This window comes from Pelophylax lessonae (genome assembly GCF_965119305.1).
Source record: "Pelophylax lessonae genome assembly, chromosome: 5".
Classification (NCBI taxonomy): domain Eukaryota; kingdom Metazoa; phylum Chordata; class Amphibia; order Anura; family Ranidae; genus Pelophylax; species Pelophylax lessonae.
This window is the reverse complement of record NC_138772.1, coordinates 466994358-467014284: the sequence shown is the minus strand read 5'-3', so window position 1 is coordinate 467014284 and position 19927 is coordinate 466994358. Positions and strand designations below refer to the sequence as shown.

At 42.9% G+C, this 19927-nt stretch overlaps 1 protein-coding gene across 1 annotated transcript in view; it reads right to left on the bottom strand.

Moving 5' to 3' along the window:
- Nucleotides 1-269: 269 nt before the first annotated feature.
- The window catches only part of CPNE3 (copine 3), a 105493-nt gene continuing 85835 nt past the window's right edge, over nucleotides 270-19927 (bottom strand). The window contains exons 12-16 of the mRNA XM_082258530.1: nucleotides 13862-13916; nucleotides 11465-11516; nucleotides 7768-7901; nucleotides 5354-5590; nucleotides 270-417 (exon numbers count right to left, since the gene is read on the bottom strand). Coding sequence (XP_082114656.1) covers nucleotides 307-417; nucleotides 5354-5590; nucleotides 7768-7901; nucleotides 11465-11516; nucleotides 13862-13916 — 589 coding nt within the window. The 3' untranslated portion in view covers nucleotides 270-306. The remainder of the gene's footprint in view (nucleotides 418-5353; nucleotides 5591-7767; nucleotides 7902-11464; nucleotides 11517-13861; nucleotides 13917-19927) is intronic.

The following is a 19927-nucleotide window of genomic DNA, read 5'->3' as shown; positions in this document are numbered from 1 at the left end:
GTTGTCTGATGAGGGACTATACTTAGTCATGTGCAAGTTTTGACTGGGAAAGAACATGCACGGGAATTGGTAGATATTTTGACAGCAGATTGAGGCAGCAATAGCAGTGGAGTAAAGGTAAGTGAAGACACCTTAGGGTAAGAGAAGCATAGCTTATCTGTTATTTTGCAGATTTAAAGAACCTGCTGTAATTCTTTAGCACTTTGGGATTTGTCCAGTCCTGGTCTACGAAATGTAATAAGACATTTATGCACGGAGTATTGAAATATTGTTTTTTGGCGAACTGATCCTTTTTTTTTTTTTTTTTTATTTAGCTGCTGGATCGTTGGGTGGCTTTAGTTTGTACGTGTTGAAGTAAGAGACAACTTGCTGGGGAACCTCAGCCAAAACACTTTGAGCGAGGGCTTCCTTGGGAGCCTAAAATCAGAAGAGAAGAATGAGGTTACCAAGAGGCAGAAAGGACAATATAAACAATTTAGGTTAGCCTAGTTGTTCACCAAATCCCATTTTACCAATTCCCTTGACAATCTAAAACCCATAACAGGTTATTCTCTTAGCATCAATATACAGAGAAATCATGATTCATAGATATAAGATTGTGAGATTATCAGTTTAATAACTATCATCTTTTCTATCCTACAAAAGCCATTAGGTATGTATCATAACATGACATCACAATTTGCCGTGTTTGCATTGGACATCACATGTTGCCTTTAAAAGTATCAGTGACTTCACATGTATCATGTCTTATTTCAGAGCAGTAACTCAAGGTTCTGAAACTAGAGACAGGCAAATAATAACATTTTTTAAATGTTACGAAAAACTCTTTGTATTTCTTTGAGCGTGAATTTTCATCAGAAATTTAAAGCCTAAGAAAAGTAAAAATCAACAACAAAAAAATCAGCACAAGAGACATAAAACTTACAGGGAACAGACTTGTGCTGGTTCATCTGCTGTTAGTCATAATCCATCTTAATCTTCTGGTGCGGGATGGGGGGGGGGGGGGTAAATAAAACTAAAGCAGTTGCACGTTCTCTTTAAAAGAGCCTGATTATTCTCATCCTTTCCCCCTAGCTGCTCCATTCATAGAACTCGCACTACAGTTTCTATGAATGGAGGAAGGGCAAATGATAACTCTGCCTCCTCCATTCATAGATCACATTCCATTCACAGAAGCTGTACTATGGCTTCTATGAATGGAGCATCTGGGGGGAAAGGGTGGGCATAGTTCTCTTGATGTAAGTTTGTAACAGTTCTTTAGTTCTTTACCACTTCAAGACCGAAATACGTATAAATACGTAAAAAGGGAGTGCAGCGCTATAATGCAAATAACATAACATTAATTATATATGCGCTAGTTAAGCAAAACAAAAGTCCATTCATATAGAATAGTCCATATTCCACAGTGGAAAATATCAATGAACTGTAGGGTGTCTTGACATTCGACCAAAATATGTGTGAAAAGATATTGAGTCCACCTCCAGTGAATATTGTAATGGATAAAGTGTTCCTTCACCACAATTCCAATGCACTCACCGGAAATCAATAGAAAAAAAGCCTTGATTACAATCCCATCGAGAGCTGGATACCCATCCTGTTCCCAGTCACAATATATACTGGGTGTGCTCTATGAACGCTCATCAAATAGAGCCAAAAGTGCTTATATAGTGTAGCATTTATTAAAACGGTTAAAGTAAAAATACATGTGCATGTCATAAAGATATTTGGCCAGTAACTCACATCAGATAGACCGCCGTTTTGAATCCAAAGGTACGGCGGTCAGACACGAACGTGTAGGCCCCTCCCAACGTGTTTTGTTTTAAAACACATTCTCACAGCGAACTACCTTTCACTGGCGTCAGATATTAACTTTGGTTCCTCCGACTAAGCTGTGTTTGCTCTCCCCACTTCTATGATCTAGGAGGACTGGAGCAATGTCATGATGTCACTTCCGGTTCAGGGAAGACATAAATATTTGTTTTTTTGTTTTTTTAAAGCATCAGATCAATGTTTTTTTTTTTTTATCATCTAAGGCTTTCAAGGGTAGCAGAGAGATCTTGGGTCTTATAGACCCCAGATGTCTCCATAAAGAGGAACTGTCGCCCCTTTTTTCTATCACAAGGGATGTTTACATTGCTTGTGATAGAAAGCTGCAAGCCTTATAGTGAGAGCAATGATTTTTGAGCTAGATCTCCTCTGTAACTCTAAACTGGTAACCTGTAAACATTTTCAAAGTGCCACCTATGGAGAAATTTAAGTATCGTAGTTTAATCACCATTCCACAAGCCTGCGCAATTTTAAAGTGTGACATGTTAGGTATCTATTTACTCAGCGTATCATCATTTTATTTATTTTACCAAGAGATTGGGTTATATATTGTGTTTTTTTGCATTAAATTTAATTTAAGTGAATTTGTTAAAGAAAAAAAAAAAATTGCGTTTTAAAAACCGCTGCACAAATACAGTGTGACATACAAATATGCAATGATCATCATTTTATGCTCTGGGGTCGCTGCTAAAAACAAAAAATTATATATAATGTTTGGGGGTTCGAAGTAATTTTCTAGCAAAAAAAATACAGATTTTTCTTGTAAACAAAAGTGTCAAAAAGGCTTAATGGCTACTCCCGCTTAGCAAAAAATCAAATTTTTTCATCCTCATCCTTTTAGGCCAATTTGTTTTTTGCTACATATTTTCGGTAAGAAAAAATCCCAATAAGCGTATTTTGATTGGTTTGCGCAAAGTTTATCGCGTCTACAAACTAGGGGAAAGATTTATATAAATTTTTTTTATTTATTTTTATTAGTAATGGCAGTGAGCTGCAATTTTTAGCGGGACTGCGACATTGTGGTGGACAGATCGGCCCCTGATATTTTTAACACTTTTGGGGGGACCAGTGACATTACTACAGTAATCAGTGCTAAATATATGCACTGCTACTTTAATAATGACATTGGCAGGGAAGGGGTTAACCTAGGGGTGATCAAAGGGTTAAGTGTGAGCCTAGGGGAGTGTTTTCTAACTGTATGGGGGAGGGACTTGTGGAATTAACACAGAGACCTGTGTTCCTAAATAGGAGGATGGCAGACACTCTGTGTTCTTTCCAGAGAGAAAAATGGTTTACAACAGCAGACCGTCGTTCTCTCTCAGCTGGGGAGCGATTGTGGGTGCCCGGTGGCAATCGCGGTGGCCAGCCCCGTGGATTGGCTTCTCAGCTTCCTAATGGGGGGGGGTGGGGCGTGCCTCCAGGAGCGCTCCCGCGATTCTATGTACCCATACATCGGTTCGCGCAGCCGAGCTATTCTGCTGCGGCTGGTGGTCGGTAAGTGGTTAAACATCTTAAAGTAGAAAGAAACCTTTTAAAATAAAACTTTTTTTTTTTTTTTTAGCAGTCATATGACCGGCTGTGAGAGTCTGCTGCAGGTAGAGGCCTGCAATGCCTTACAGCTATGGACGCCAGAGGGTTGACGTCACTGCTGTGAGGATTCAGCAGCATTGTCGGTGCCTTCTATAGACAGACACACTTACCGAAGCTTTGAGGCCACGTTTGGAAAAAATATTTTAAAAATTTTATTTACATTGAAATGTATTAGAAATTATATGCAGGAAATATACAGTGCATCCAGAAAGTATTCACAGCGCTTCACTTTTTCCACATTTTGTTATGTTACATCCTTATTCTGAAATGGATTAAGTTCATTATTTTCCTCAAAACTCTACAAACAATAACCCATAATGATAGTGTAAAAGAAGTTTGTTTGAAATTATTGCAAAATGGTGAATTAAGTTGAATGGACATGATTTGGAAAGGCACACACCTGTCTATATAAGGTCCCACAGTTAACAGTGCATGTCAGAGCACAAACCAAGCCATGATGTATCAAGGCACAGATCTGGGGATGAGTACAGAAAAATGTCTGCAGCATTGAAGGTCCCAATGAGCACAGTGGCCTCCATCATCTGTAAATAAAAGAAGTTTGGAAACACCAGGACTCTTCCTAGAGCAGTCCGGCCAAACTGAGCATTTGGGGAGAAGGGCCCTAGTCATGGAGGTGACTAAGAACCCGATGGTCACTCTGACAGAGCTCCAGCGTTTCTCTGTGGGGAGAGGAGAACTTTCAGGAAGAACAACTATCTCTGCAGCACTCCACCAATCAGGCTTGTATCGTACATTGGCCAGACGGAAGCCATTCCTCATTAAAGGGTACATGACAGCCCGCCTGGAGTTTGCCAAAAGGCACCTTAAGACTCTCAGACCATGAGAAACAAAATTTTCTGGTCTGAATCAACAAAGATTGAACTCTTTGGCCTGAATGGCAAGCATCATGTCTGGAGGAAACCAGGCACCACTCATCATCTGGCCAATACCATCCCTACAGTGAAGTATAATGGTGGCAGCATTATGCTGTGGGGATGTTTTTCAGCGGTAGGAATTGGGAGACTAGTCTGGGTTGAAGGAAAGATGAATGCAGCAATGTACAGGGACATCCTTTATAAAAATCTGCTCCAGAGCACTCTGGACCTCAGACTGGGACAAAGGTTCACCTTCCAACAGGACAACGACTCTAAGCACACAGCCAAGATAAAGAAGTGGCTATGGGACAACTCTGTGAATGTCTCTGAGTGGCCCAGCTAATGCCCAGGCTTGAACCCAATTGAACATCTCTGTAGAGATCTGAAAATGGCTGTGGACCGAAGATCCCCATCCAACCTGATGGAGCTTGAGCGGTCGTGCAAAGAAGAATGGGAGAAACTGCTCAGAGGCTGTAATTGGTGCCAAAGGTGCTTCAACAAAGTATTGAGCAAAGGCTGTGAATACTTATGTATATAGGATTTTTTTATTTTTTTTACTAAATTTACAAACATTTCAAACAAACTTCTTTCACATTATCATTATGAGGTATTATTTGTAGAATGTTGAGGAAAATAATGAATTTAATCCATTTTGGAATAAGGCTGAAAAATAACAAAATGTGGAGAAAGTGAAGCACTGTGAATATTTTCAGGATTCACTGTAAGAGCAGTGGGAAGGCAACATTTAAAAGGTGGGTGACTGTATTGCGTTTCCTTCTACTTTATAGCTGAACTCCAGAAGTCACAATTTTTGTGATTGTTCAAATGTCATATGATCTGGCTACCTCCACATGCTTTGTCCAATCACAAAAGCAGCCAGTGATACTACAGTTGAGCATTTTATTAGGGGCCAAGCATTCACACAACACTAGAGATAGTGTAAAATATAGCTGTTGGGCAAAGGTAAGTGGATCGTAACACATCTAAGCATATTTAAATAATGGTACTTGGAGTCCATATTTAAATTTAAGAAGTTATTTTTAAGAAAACAATTCACTGACCTGCGCAAACTGCCTGAATGGCACAAACTGCACAATGTCTCTTATTGCCATCTCTCCAGTGGGTGATCGAAGACCTCCATTGTCACCGTCCAGAAACTCCATGGCACTAAAGTCGGCCCCTCCCACGCCAATTATAATGATTGACATTGGAAGCTTGGCAGCATTAACAATGGCATGTCGTGTCTGATCAAGATCTGTTATCACGCCATCAGTGATAATCAGCAGGACAAAGTATTGCTACAAAACAAAATGAGAATAAATGTCAACAACTTTGAAAACGAAATGATTGTGACGTTGCATTTCATCAATTATATGTTAACATTACATGTAAAGAAAAGACAACACTATAAACTCCAAGGATACATCTGCAGCGGCTGATCAGAACGCCTGGTATTGTGGCACAGTCAAAAAAAGGTAGTCACTGTGCTTCGATGGAATGATTTTAGTCAACGCCCATCTACAACTTGGCTTGCAATCTCTTGATTTTAAAGAGTCCATAGAAAATCTGTTATGTCTGCTTTTCATAGATTCTTGAGAGTTAAAGTAGAACTAAAGGCATTTTTTTTCTTGTTTTGGATAGAGTGGAGAGGGATTAGAACACCTGCCAATTTTCATTGCTGTCTGTGCCCCCATTATGGAGATTCACCCTCTCTATTAGTCCTGTTTATTATTCATCTTGAAAGTAAAAGAAAATCCCAAATTCTGGGTTGTCCCTAGAAAAGTAATAGAGGAGAAATTTTCTGATGGGGACACTAGTTCTGGTGACCTGGTGGTCCCCAAGGAATTTCCTTAATTTGCAGGGATTTCCTCTCACTTTACGTTTGACTATGGGATAGGCAGTGAAGGGAAATCTCTGCCATGGGACATCGATGGCGAAAAAAATTCTGGCAGGGGTTGTAACCTTCCATTACAGTATCCAATATGAAAAAAAACAAAAAACCTTTGTCTATAGTTCTACTTTAAACCACATGACAATTTCTTATATCCCTCAGGGACTTTATTGGCGAGATCTCAGCACTGGAGCTCCTAGGTCTGCACACATGTGGACATTACAGAAGATCCCACTTTCCCTGCGGGATTTGTTTTATATTAGAATATAGAAAGTTCTGGGACACACCAAGCTGGACAGGTACAACCGAAATGCATCACCCTTCCATGTGCTCCTTCTTGTTAGGGCCAGTTAGAGGTGGGGACAGTTGACGTTTGAATGTACTGTTGGTTATTTGGTGAGGGGGTGCACCGGACACATTTGCTGCTATTGTGCTATTTTTTGGGGGTCCAGTGCACCCCTGTGCCTTTGAGTGGGCTCCCTCCAGGCAAACCTGCCGTCAATTTATCCATTATTATATATATGCTCCTACTATGGAAGCTCTCAAAATGTATAGAGTTTGGACTGCAGATAATGCCGGGGTGTCCTGTCACGGCCTCTGCAGCTTACACATGTATTTGCAAGTGTGTTCAAACGAAACCCCTGTTTAGCATAAACCTTTGGACAGGACAATTTGGTTTGTTGCAGGCTGGCTGGTAAGTTGAGCTAGGAAATTTTATTTTGTTTAACATGCGTCACCCTTCCAATATGCTCCTTGCTGTTAAGGCCAGTTATAGGTTGGGACAATTGCAATTTGATTGTACAAGCAAACAGTGGACAGGAACAGAGCTGGGAATTATACTAGGGAGATCTCACTGGTGAAATATCCAAGATATGAAAGTCAGAGTCTGACTTAGTCCAGGAGTTTCCACTTTTAGCTAAAATTCTACATTATGATGGACTAACTCTTTAAGTAGTGTTGTTTACCTTCACCTTCAAATTACATTTTCTACTTTCTCAGATTTTGTTAAATCGCCAACCTCTCTCCAGTGTACAAATTGGTACACATTTTCTAGATCAGCCATTCTCAACCAGGGTTCTGTGGAAACCTGGGGTTCCTCAGGTTGCTAGGGGTTATTTAAGCAGTGGTTGATTGGCCTCGCATCTGATAATACCTGGAAAGTTCCAAGTCCAACACCACTTGGCAGAGCCAATTATCTTTTTTTTTTAGCTGTCTGTTGGGTGGTAACCTGGCCACCACTGTAAGAGATGCAGTCTCCCCAATAACCCCCAATTCGTTAAAGCAGGGTTCCCTGAGACCCTACAATTATTTGAAGGATTCCTCTATGATAAAAAGGTTGAGAAACGTTGTCCCAGGATAGTTAAAAGGCTCTTGGAAGCTTTATTCTGTGTGTGAATGTAAAGGACAATTTTCATAATAGCACACATGCAGCGAGCAAATAAAAACAAAAAAAAAAAAAAATATATATATATATATATATATATATATATATATATATATATATATATATATATATATCTCAACTAAAAGCAAGCATTCAATGATCCACCTTTATCAACAAAGCATGCAGAAAAGCTTACTTACAGAAGCGGTCTTTTGCTGAGCTGCAGCTGCAGCAAATGCAGCAACATGGTTAATAATTGGGGAAAAGTTGGTGGGACCATACAGTTTAACTTGAGGAAGGCAACTGCGGTATGCATCTACTATCCCCTGAATTCCTACAATAAGAAAGAAAATAGATCTTTGTTATAGATACTAGAGAGAATAAAATACATTTCCAGCTGAGATTGTCTATCGATTGGCTCTCTAGAAGCTCTGGTTGAAATAGTTCTGTATGGAAGGACCTATTCCTGAGAGCTAGAGCCTACTGTTACTGCCAGGACAGATTCATACACATTGCAGCGGAAGAAGAAAATGAAACTATGTGGAATAATTGCAAAGGCCAGTGAAGTGCTGCTACCTGTAACAACCAATCAGTACTGGTCTTTTAGCTGCTCACAGATTTTTTTTGGTTCTGTGCTGCACAAAAATAATGTATGCACCATGATACTGAAATGGAACTTCAGCCAACATTTCAATTTTGAATGGCATGCAGAAGTGCTGAAAGCTTTGCCAGGTTTATATGGCTGCATGTTTTCTCACTGGGGTGATTTGTTATCACTTCCTATGTGGTCAATGGGACAGGAAGTTAGCAGACTCAGGCCATCCAAGTCTTTTTTTTTGAAGAGTGGGAAATGTTAGAACTTCTAACACATTTTTTTGTGGTTTGTGTCTTCATCTAGGAAATTTCCCTCACCATTGGGTCATTGGGACAAAAAGCAAAACAAATTCTCAACATGGCCACAAACAACATTAAAAACTTTGTAGATGTTCCAACCATTCTTCATTCTATCCAAAAAGGAAAACCACAAGCTTTGACTGAAGCTCTGATTGCTCTATCCAAAGTTTTTTTTTTTTTCTGTTGGCTAGTACTATTTATTTTTGGGTTGTTGTTAATATATCCAATTATGAGAGCTAGCAAGAAACCAGAAACCTACAGTGCTTGAAAAACATAAATTTTCATTTTTAATTGTCAAAGTGATTTGGTATCCGGTCGTGGGCCGTAGTAAACTATGGGGCTTTACCAGCTCCCCAAACTGCAAATGTAAATGAGCCATTACTTTTCTGAGGCTCCTATAAGGCTGTTTTCACACTGATGCTCTGCGGTTTACCCGCACAGTGGGTGCAGCACAGTGCACCTGAGGTTTTCTTGCAGGTTAGCTGCATTGAGCCATAAACTTCTATTACATCTTGCGGGTGTGGTGCACTTTCTGAAAGTACACCATAAATCTCGCATTCAGGAGTTGTGGTGCGCTTTCAAGACAGCACACCAAACCTGCAGAATAAAATAGAAGTCTATGGCTCAGTGCAGCTAACCCGCAGGGAAGTCGCAGATGCACTGTGCTGTAAACCACAGTGCATCAGTGTGAAAGTAGCCTTAAAGGGGGCTCAGGACAGTAATGGCTCATTTACATTTGCGTTTTGGTGGAGCAGCTCAGGCACTGCGCTGCACCTGCAGATCTGTGTGAAAGCAGTCTAATAACCCTTTTTTTTTTATAAGTGCTAATAATATGCCTACTCACTCGGTCTGCGACAGGAGTCGGCGCTACAGAGGAAGCATCGGTTTATGCTGTTCCTGCTCCCTCTACAGCCTCCTGCTTACCCTGCTGCCAGCACTGGCTCTATGTACTCTGATGCTCTGAGTCGGCAGGTCAACATCCCATTGATCATGATCTGGGCTGGCCGACCCTCTATCCCAGAGAATAGGCAAATGCTTCCATGGCTTGAGGTCGCAGGCCACATCAGAGGGCTCAGCGGACCATGGGTTGAGCACCTCTGATCTCCACATTTTTCCAAATATTTTAGTCATTTACACATGCTGCAAGTACAGAAAATGACTGTCAATGTGATAGAAGCATAGTGTGTTCTAATTTTCTCTGACATAACACAATTGGGTTGATTTACTAAAACTGGAGAGCGCAAAATCTGGTGAAGCTTCTATCTTCAGCTTGTTCAATTAAGCTTTGAGGGAAAAAACTGGAAGCCGATTGGTTTCTATGCAGAATTGAACCAGATTTTGCACTCTCCAGTTTTAGTAAATCGACCCCCATGTATTTCTCACTCTGAATTCTACAGCATATGTTGTCAGCTCTGCCTAATTTTCGGATGCACTACAGACCTTCTCTCCATGACCCCTTTTTCTACACAGGCAGAGAGAACAGGAAGTTAACAATTCACAGGATTTCTGGCAAATCACTGCACTTATTGAACAGATATAACAAAAACAATAAATAGTAAAATTTAACAGACCAAAAAGGAGCAAATAAAACAAGTTCATTGTTAGGGCTTATCTACACTTTAAACTCAGATAATATTGCGGAAATAGCTGCACCATCATTGAGATAACTGATTACCCCTTGGTGTACAGGTAAAACAATCAATGAGAAATGGAAAGAGTATGGCACAGATGTAAATCTGCCAATCACAAGACGACCAACCATCAAAAACTTTTGGCCGTGCAAGCAGCCTACTAGTGAGGAAGGCCATCTAGAGCAGATTTTAACCGCTTTACAACCACCCGGCGCAGTTGTACTGCGGCAGGCAGCCTCTCCTGCGCGAATCGCTGTAACTATACGTCGGTCACACGCAGGAGGCTAGGTGAAGCTGATGCAGTGGACAGGCCGGCTCGGATTGCCACCTGACACCCGCGATCGTTCCCCGCTGAGAGAGAAGAACGGTCAGCTGTTGTAAACACAGCTGACCGTTCTTCTCCCTGGAATGATCATAGAGTCCCTGTGATCCTTCTATACAAGAACACAGGTCTCTATGGTCATTTTACAAGCCACGACCCCCCCCCCCCACACACAGTTAGAATCACTCCCCTAGGCTTACATTTAACCCCTTGATCACAAACAATGTTAACCTCTTCGCTGCCAGTGTCATTATTACAGTAACAGTGCATATTGTTAGCACTGATTACTGTATTAATGTCCCTGTCTGTCCTTAGTTTGCTTGTTTTCAGCAAACTGTTTGCGGGCTTTCTTGTGCATCATCTTTAGAAGAGGCTTTCTTCTGGGACGACAGCCATGCAGACCAATTTGATGCAGCGTATGGTCTGAGCACTGACATGCTAACCCCCCAGCCCGTTAACCGACACCGGGGAGGGAAAATGGCTAATTGGGCCCAATTTGGACATTGTCACTTAGGGGTGTACTGACTTTTGTTGCCAGCAGTTTAGACATTAATGGCTGTCTGTTGAGTTATTTTAAAGGGACAGCAAAATTACACTGTTAAACAAGCTGTACACTCACTACTTTACATTGAAGCAAAGTGTCATTTCTTCAGTCTTGTCACATGAAAAGATATAATAAAATATTTACAAAAATGTGAGGGGTGTACTCACTTTTGTGAGATACTGTACATGGTGGCACAAGCATGAACATGTGAGAAGAGGAGAGGAAGAACCACAAGGGAATGAATAACCACTTTTGGTGTTGGGTCACTTCATTTTAGACTAAATTTGGTTTATTTGGACTTTCAATTTATTGAATTTACCTAATTGTTGAGGACTTTTTGATGTACATTTGGTGGTATATTGAGTATAGGTGAAGCGCCTGCACTTTGGGTATATTATTGGTATATTGGGGTTGTATGCATCTAAAGGGGACACGCTTTGTATGGTAATTGTTTAGAGCTAGGTGCCCTATATGGTTTTTTGGTTATATAACCTATTAGTTCTTACCAGCACAATAAGGGTTTGATGGGTTGAAGTTTATCGGGAACTCATGTGAAACCTGAAATAAAAGGAAAAACATTATTTTATTAGGAATAGTTGCAGGAATGAAAATGCATGCATGATTATTGTGATATAGGCTTGTAGAAGAGACCTACAGTGGTGAATATTTAACATGAACAGCATGATGCCAGCATAAAGAAAGCCAATCTTTAGGAGAAGGGGGCGCTGGTCATGGTATGTGAAGAGGGAATGTCTGGTATCAATAAATCTGAACCTTACCATAACTATGGGTTAATCCTTTACAATTACCTCAATCTGGCCCTTTACTACTTTCAACATTCAATGCCTGCTTATTTCTGGTTAAAGTGGTTAAAGTGGAAGTAAACTTCCAATGATGGTTTGTACCTATAGGTAAGCCTATAAGGCTTACCTATAGGTACTGTAAATATCTCCTAAACATGTACTGAGAGATTTACAGCATATGCTGCAGATGACATCATCGGCGCATGTGCTTTGAAGGAACGGCCACCCGTGCCATTTCTTCAGAGCCCCATGCCGTGACCGGTGATTCCCATGCGTAGGCCAGTCACAGAGCTGGAGTCCGCAGACCCAGAAGGGAAATGGGCGAAGATGGATGTGGCCTCCAGTGCTGACAACGAAGGCTTTGTTTGCGATGCATACTAGCACATTATACCTTTACTTTGCAAGTAACGGAAAAAAAAAAAAACTTCCTCTCTAAAGTGTCCCTGTACAGTGGAAGTTGTGCCATAAAAGGCAAGTAGATGACAAAAGACTAGTCTCTAGTATTGCGTGTTGTCTCCCTGTAGCTACTCTTTTCTCCATAACTGACTTACCATGCCTTGTTCTATACTGTGTCTCTGTGATGAGGTAGCCATTTTGGATAAGGGGTAGGGCTGTGCTACCTCATGTCAGTGCTACCCTCCATAATGACTGGTGACTTTATGACTGGTGGGGGAATATTTAAAGTCATTCTAAAGGTTTTTCTTTCTTTTTTTTTAACTTAATGCGTTCTCTGCATTAGGCTATAAAACCTTCCACTACCTGTTCCTCCCCCTCCTCCTCTCTACCACTTACCTGAATCCTGTATCGATCCAGCACTGTGCCCAGCTGCAGGTCTTCTTCCCTATCTCCCTCTCCTCATGCTAGCCTGTCATTCAAATTCTATAAGGAAGGAGTGGAGGTGGAGCTGAACCATGCTGTGTGTGTCTATGGGTGCACACAGCCCCGCTTGGGATCGCTCTTGCATGTATGACACCATAGAAAGTGGCTTGCTATGGGGGCACACACAGAAAAGGAGTGGAGAGCATCAGCAGGGGACCAAAGAAGAGGAGGTAAGAGGCCGCGCTAAGTAGCTAAGTATACCTTCTTTTTCTTTTAGTTAAAAAAAATAAAGGTTTACCAGTTTACAATCACTTTAAGAAGCAGCAGAAGTGGTGGAGGAGGCACAGATCCACAGAATTAATGAAACAAAAGCAGAGAGATCCTTGCAATGCAGCTCTCTCTCCAGCAAGGGAAATAGTGCATGACATCACCAAAACGTATGAGGTTAGCAATTTGTGGCAGCCATTATTTAAATGAACTCATATCAAAGATATAAAAGGCTGCAGGCACAGAATGGCCTAGGTGCTCTCATATACCAGTAAGCTACATTTTAGGAGAAATTCAAAACAACAGGCTATTGCTTAGGCACAATTACCACTTCTAGCAAATTTCCACTTTGTTTGACTTTAGGTCCACTTTAATCAATGAGGAATCATAAAGGATTTTCAGCATTACAGCAATAAACAAAGATCTGCCATGACCATCTTAAAGCCCAAGTTTACTATCCCACTTGCCTACAAGGCCAGTTCTGACACTTCTCTCATAAATGCAAAAATCAGTGTTTTTTCAAATTATCATATTTATTTATTTTTAGCAGAGGCCCTAGAGAATAAAATGGTGGCCGTTGCAATTTTTTAGGTCACACAGTATTTGTACAGTTATTTTTAAACTAAATTTTTTGCAAACAATACACTTTAATGAATTACTAAAAAAACAAACAAAAACGCAATATATAACCCACATTTTTTGGAAAATATGAAAGATAAAATTAGGCTATAAGACCCCACATCTCTCTACAATGGAAAGCATTAGGGCAAAAAAATGTCGCTCCGGTCCTCCTAGACCATAGAGTTTAGCTGATTTAAGGGAGGGAGAGACCAATAGAAAAAGAGCAATATGAAGAGAGAGAGAGATAAAAATTAAAGGGGTACAGGGGGAACCACGGAATAAAAAAAAAAAAAAAGGAGGAATACAAAGGGATAGAGAGACAGCGGTACTAAAAGAGAGATGCAAACAGAGACAAACAGAATGTGTGCATACAGTATTGTATGTGTGTGTTACCTGTCCCGCTGGTGGTATCTGGGCCCCAAATCCAAAAGCTGGAAACATCTTGTCTCTGAAAAAAACAAAATAAATATAAGTTTTTAAAGTATCCTCAAGTATGTCAGCTCTTAAAAATTTAGGGACATTTTGGCTTTAATTAAAAGTACTAAATTTGCTCTGTAAGTAAACATTTTAAAACCCTCTAAGCCCACTGACATGAATCCCGAGCAAAGCTGCAAAAATAGAATACTTATGAATGTTACTGCTATTTCTGGTCTTTTTAAATTAAACACCCTAAGGACCAGTTCACACCACATGCAGTCCAGTGTGTTTTTTTCTGCATCAAATATGCACGGAAAGTAGGTTTTATGGTTTTCAATGGCATAGTTTACACCAGTGTGGTCAGTTCCAGAAAAAAAGTAGAACATGCTGCATATTTCCTGAACTGGACTGTACTGAAACATGGTAAAAGGCATCAAAACTGCACCGGAATGCACTGGAATACATCAAAAATGCACCAGACGCCAGTACAGTGAAAAAAAAAAAAAAACAAGAAGGAAGAAGAAAAAAAATCATCTGGAATGCATCTGACATGCATGCAGAAATGCATCTGGAATGAATCTGGAGTGTGTTTTTGTGGTTGAACCAGCCCTAGGGGCGCATATCAATGCATACCCCCCACACAAGGCCGTTTTACGCACAGGAATTCAAAGATGTTCCATGCATCCCCCTGCAGACACTCCCATGCTTTCCCCTGTAGGCACTTTCACTGGCATCAATTTGGGACACAATCACTGCCCCCAATTTGACATCCATGCGGGTCCAGGTGCGTGTCTCTAAACTCACACAGCGTGCGCTTGGGGACATGCACAAGGACCCGCACCTTGCATGAGGGTACGCATTGATACAGTCCCGTGTGAATGAGGCCTAAATTGTATTAAGAAAAAAATGGATTTTTGTAAAATCTTACCGTAAAATCCTTTTCTCTTAAGCTCATTGACAGACGTAGTCCTCGTTGATTAATAACAACTGGGGTTATACTGCCCTCTACAGGAGTAGGACTAGACAGGAAAGAAAATGTTCTGGCCACACCCTAGGGGCAGTCCCAGAGGGTATATCCTCTCACTTCCTGCTACAGCAAATCAGTTATGTCACAAAGCAGTGTTTAGAGAATTTACCCCAACCCAACTCAAAAACAGAGGGGCGGGTACTACGTCTGTCAATGAGCTTAAGAGAAAAAGGATTTTACGGTAAGATTTTACAAAAATCCATTTTTCTCTGTCGCTCATTGACAGACGTAGTCCGCGTTGATTAATAACAACTCGGGACGTCCCAAAGCAGTACCACAAATGAGGGGTGGGCTAACAGAAATCAAAATCCAGAAGGCCCAACCGGAGCCAACCAGAAGCATCAAGGAGTCATCGAGCAAAAAGATGAGACCTAAGTGAAAAACCCAGCAAACCCTTGAGATAGACCAACAGTCTCCTCAGATTGCGGCCTGCAGAACCTTGCGGCCAAAAGAGGCATCTGACGATGCCATCACATCAACTTTATAAAATGATGTAAAGGTATGAACCGACGATCAAGTCATCACCTTGAAAACCTGGATCGCTGACGCCTGATGGCGGAAGACCCAGGAAACACTAGGCACCCGAGTAGAGTGCGCCTTAACAGGGAACGGAGGATTCCGACCCTTAATAGAATAAGCCTGTACCAACGTCTGACTGGTCCATCTAGATATGGTCGCAGCAGACACAAGCAACCCCCTTCTAGGGCTATCCGTGATCACAAAAAGTGAGTTTGTCTTACGAAACAAGTTCGTAGTAGTCAAGTGTACCCTGATTGTCTGAACCCCATCCAAGGAGTGTAATCCCAAGGATGGCTAATCTTAGGACACGGGGAAGGTAACACAATATTTTTATTCAGATGAAAACTCTGAAAACCACTTTAGGAAGGAAGGATGGATTCGGAAGAAGAACCACCTTATCCCTATGAACCACCAGATATGGGGAACGACAAGATAATGCGGCCAGTTCTGACACCCTGCGTGCAGAAGTAATGGCCACCAAGAAGGCCACCTTCTGAAATACTGTAAGCAAGGGAATCTCCCAATATCTTCAAAGAGAAGTTTCTGAAGAACCGACCACACTAAATTAAGATCCCATGCGGTAAGGGTGCACGCACTGGCGGAGCCAGAGGTCGCACCCCCTGGATGAAATTCCGCACCAAGGAATGATTAGCCAAAAGTTTCTGAAAGAAGATTGCTAACGCTGAAACCTGACCCTTGATGTGCTCAAGGACAGTTTCTGCTCAACCCCTTGTTGCAGACAGACCAAGATTCGGGTCACCGAATAGGTATGTGGGGGAAATCCAAGAGATTCACACCACGCAATATAAGACTTCCATGTGCTGGAAGTCGCTTTCCTTGCTTTAACTAGAGGTAGGAATAACTGAAGCTGACACTCCCTTGTCCTTCAGTACCTGGGTCTCAATGGCCAGGCCATTAAGCCAGCGATAGTAAAACAAGATGGAAGATCAGTCCCTGAGACCGCAAATCCTCCCTGAGAGGAAGTCTCCAAGGAGCGTCCGCGACTAGCCTCACCAAGTGGGCGTACCAGGCTCGACGAAGTCAGTCCGGAATTTCCAGAATAACTGGAATTCCCTCCACCTCTATCCTGCGAAGAAGTTCCCGCAGTAACTTGAGAGGATGGAAGGCATGCCGTAGCTGATACTGCCCCCACGGGGCGATCAGCGTTTCTGCTGCGTCCGCTAGAGGATCGCGGGTGCGAGCTACAAACCTCCGCACCTTCCTGTTGAGCCAAGGTGCCAACAGATCCACATCCGGGGTGCCCCAATGAAGGGACAGCTAGTGAAAAAACCTCTGGATGAAGAGGCCATACCCCTTGATCCAGAATCTGATGGCTGAAATAATCTGCCTGCCGATTTCCCACCCCCGGAGTGAACACTGCGGGAAGATCCGGAACAAACCGTTCCGTCCAATGAAAGATGCTAGTCGTTTCGATGGCCACCAGGACACTCTAAGTGCCCCTTTCTTGACCTAAGTCACGACCGTGGCATAGTGCGATTGGATCCGAATCGGGCTGCTCTAGAGCTGCTCGGTCCAGTAAATCAGACAAAATCTGATCGCTCTCAGTTCCGATACCCTATTGGTAACCTGGATGCTATCGGAAGGAATGACTTCCCCTGGTTGAGCATAGGAGACTTCCTGGTCCGCTCGCTCAACCGGATCCGATTGTCCTGGAAATCGGAATTCTGATTCCATTAGAAAAAAATCTCCTTCAGGAGAATTCGGGTATGAGACTGGGTATACGGAACTGCCTCTAAGAAGGCCACCATCAGTCCCAGCCAATTGACGGACAGCAACATCCGAATCGTTGACTGAACCTTCTGGAGTTTCTCCGCAAGGAGAAACTTTCTTGCCCAGGATGTATCCAACATTAGGCCCAGATAGTTCAGTCTCCTGGTGGGAACCAGGGATGATCTTTGGGAAAGCGAAGAAAACGCTGATGTCCTGCGATGTTGGGGATATAAGGATAGGCATCCTAAATGTCTATGGACGCCAGGAAATCCCCCCGATGCAGGGAGGCCACCACTGTTCGGATGGACTCCATCTTTCCCCAAGTCCAGAAATTGGACGCACCTTGCCCTCTTTCCTGGGCATTGTGAACAGGTTCGAATAGAACCCCTGAAACCGTTCAATGTTAGAAGGGAAGAATCGCACCGGTGGAAGTGATCGAAACTCGATCCTGTATCCTGACCGTATGACCTTCCTTTAAAGAGGGATTCCTCAAACGGATAGCGCCTAGCCATACAGGGGTTTGTTTCAAAACGACCCCATTTGGGTAAAGGAAAATCCTTCGCCCTTTTGGTAGGCTAACAAGTACCAAAAAGGAATCTCAGTCTCAGCTACCTCTGCCGGTGTAACCTCAAGACTAAAGGTTTCCCGGACGGACACAACTAGTGCATCCACCACTCTTGTGCTATGGCGGAGGCAGAAACGTTCTCTTCAATGCTGAAACATTACCTGAGACAACAGCCCCATAAGAGGGACCTGCAGCTGCATTGACCAGCTCCGAATCTGTATCTGAAGTATCAGATAAAAAATAGGGGTAGGCGGGGGTCACTTCTTGACCCCCGTCCCTGACAGGCCACCTCCACCCGGGATACCAAAGACTCCAAAACTGCCGAAAATGCATTAAAAACAAGTGGGGTACTGGAGGGTCCTGCGGCCACCTAGAGGAGATCAGGTGGGGATACCTATGCGGCAGAGTCAATGATTATACAAGACATTTGCCAGCGACAAAAAAATGACAAAGTAAAAAACTTTTTTTTTTTTTTTTTTTGTAATCCCCCAGCGCAACAGCGCCCCCTCAGTGTTACCTGCCTTTTTGGACCCCACAGAGAGAGAGAGAGACCCCAAGGCTCATCCCTGATGCACAGAAGTTTTCTATCAGCTTGCTCAGTGCTGTCCTGTTACAGACAGGAAGTCTTTGGCCCTTTTTCCTGGGTAAAGGAGGCGGCTCCGCCCCTTAACACGCCTTCCAGCGCCTCCCCCTGGCTCCACGAGGTGTTTGGTCACCTCAAACATGGCCGCCCCCATGCTGGAGACACGAGGCTACGCCAATATGGCGGCCTTGTGCGATCTGCCAGATAATGGCGGCGGCCTGTACAGGATTCTATGTTCGCCTGCGGGGGTATCTCGGCCCCACAAACTTCACCCTGATGGTGATAAGCCTGGCCGGCGGTACCGGACCCTGGCGGGCCGCATGCGGTCCGTGGGCCATCGGAAGGCAGCTCTCTGCCCTTGCTGGAGGAATGGCGATCTGGACTGCAGTGATTCAGGCATAGGCATCGCCCTGTGAACACCTCTGACAGGTAAGATACCTCTTGCTTCATTAGTAATGCCCATTCTAGTACTGCCACTGACTTCAGTCACCTTTACAGTTTTAAAATGACATTAGATAGTCAGCTCCCAAACCAAGCCTCCTGGTTTCTGTTCACAAAAATCACACTCAAATTGGGGGATCTGTGACCTGTTATAGGATAGAGGGGAAACCAATCCTACCATCCCAGAGAGGGGCCCGCGTTCACCACAAACCCGTCAGGGGGAAAGGGGGAACATACTACTCACCATACCGGAACGAGGCGGGCGCCACTCCTGACAGAACCCCTCTCCACCGGGGTGGGGGGGCTGTCGACCAGTACGGACGCCGTGACTCTTGGTCATTGGTATTCAAGCGAGACGTTTAACTCGCAGGGTCAGTCCCCGTCCAGTGGGACTATGTCACGGCCGACCCAGCGCGGAGCTATGGCCTGCACGCGCTCGTAGGCTGAACTGGGGTGACCACTGGATCTCAACATCCAGCCCGTCGCCCAGTTACAGCTTGCTTGCTTGCTTGCTTGAAGATCTCACAGGAACACTGGAGAAAAAAGCTGTCTAAAAAAAATCTAAGAAAAAAATCCTGCCAGGACCGAAGATCCTAGCAAGGCATCTAGGTCCTTACTCCTAACTAGACAGAAAAAAACTGATTTGATGTAGCAGGAAGTGAGAGGATATACCCTCTGGGACTGCCCCTAGGGTGTGGCCAGAACGTTTTCTTTCCTGTCTAGTCCTACTCCTGTAGAGGGCAGTATAACCCGAGTTGTTATTAATCAACGAGGACTACGTCTGTCAATGAGCGACAGAGAAATGTTTTTTTTTTGTTTTAGATAGAATGAGGGAGGATTAAAACGGACAGGTTTTACTGCCATTGGAACCTCTGCTGGAGAGATTTATTCACTTCCTCTACAGCAAAAATGGTTGTCAGGAAGTGAGGGAAAATCTCTCTAAGGCTTCATTCACATGGCCATAAAAATGTTACTAATGTTGTTGTAGGTGTTTTTTAGGAGAAAAGTTTCTACCTAATGACCAGTATGTACTTGTGTATAGATGCATTTTAAATGTGTAAAGACGCGTATGTGTACATAATGATAATTTATTTTTCCCTTTGGTTAGACTGATTTTACGTGCTTACAAACAAATAAGCGTGTAATGAGCATGTTCATAGATTCAGGTTTTGGATT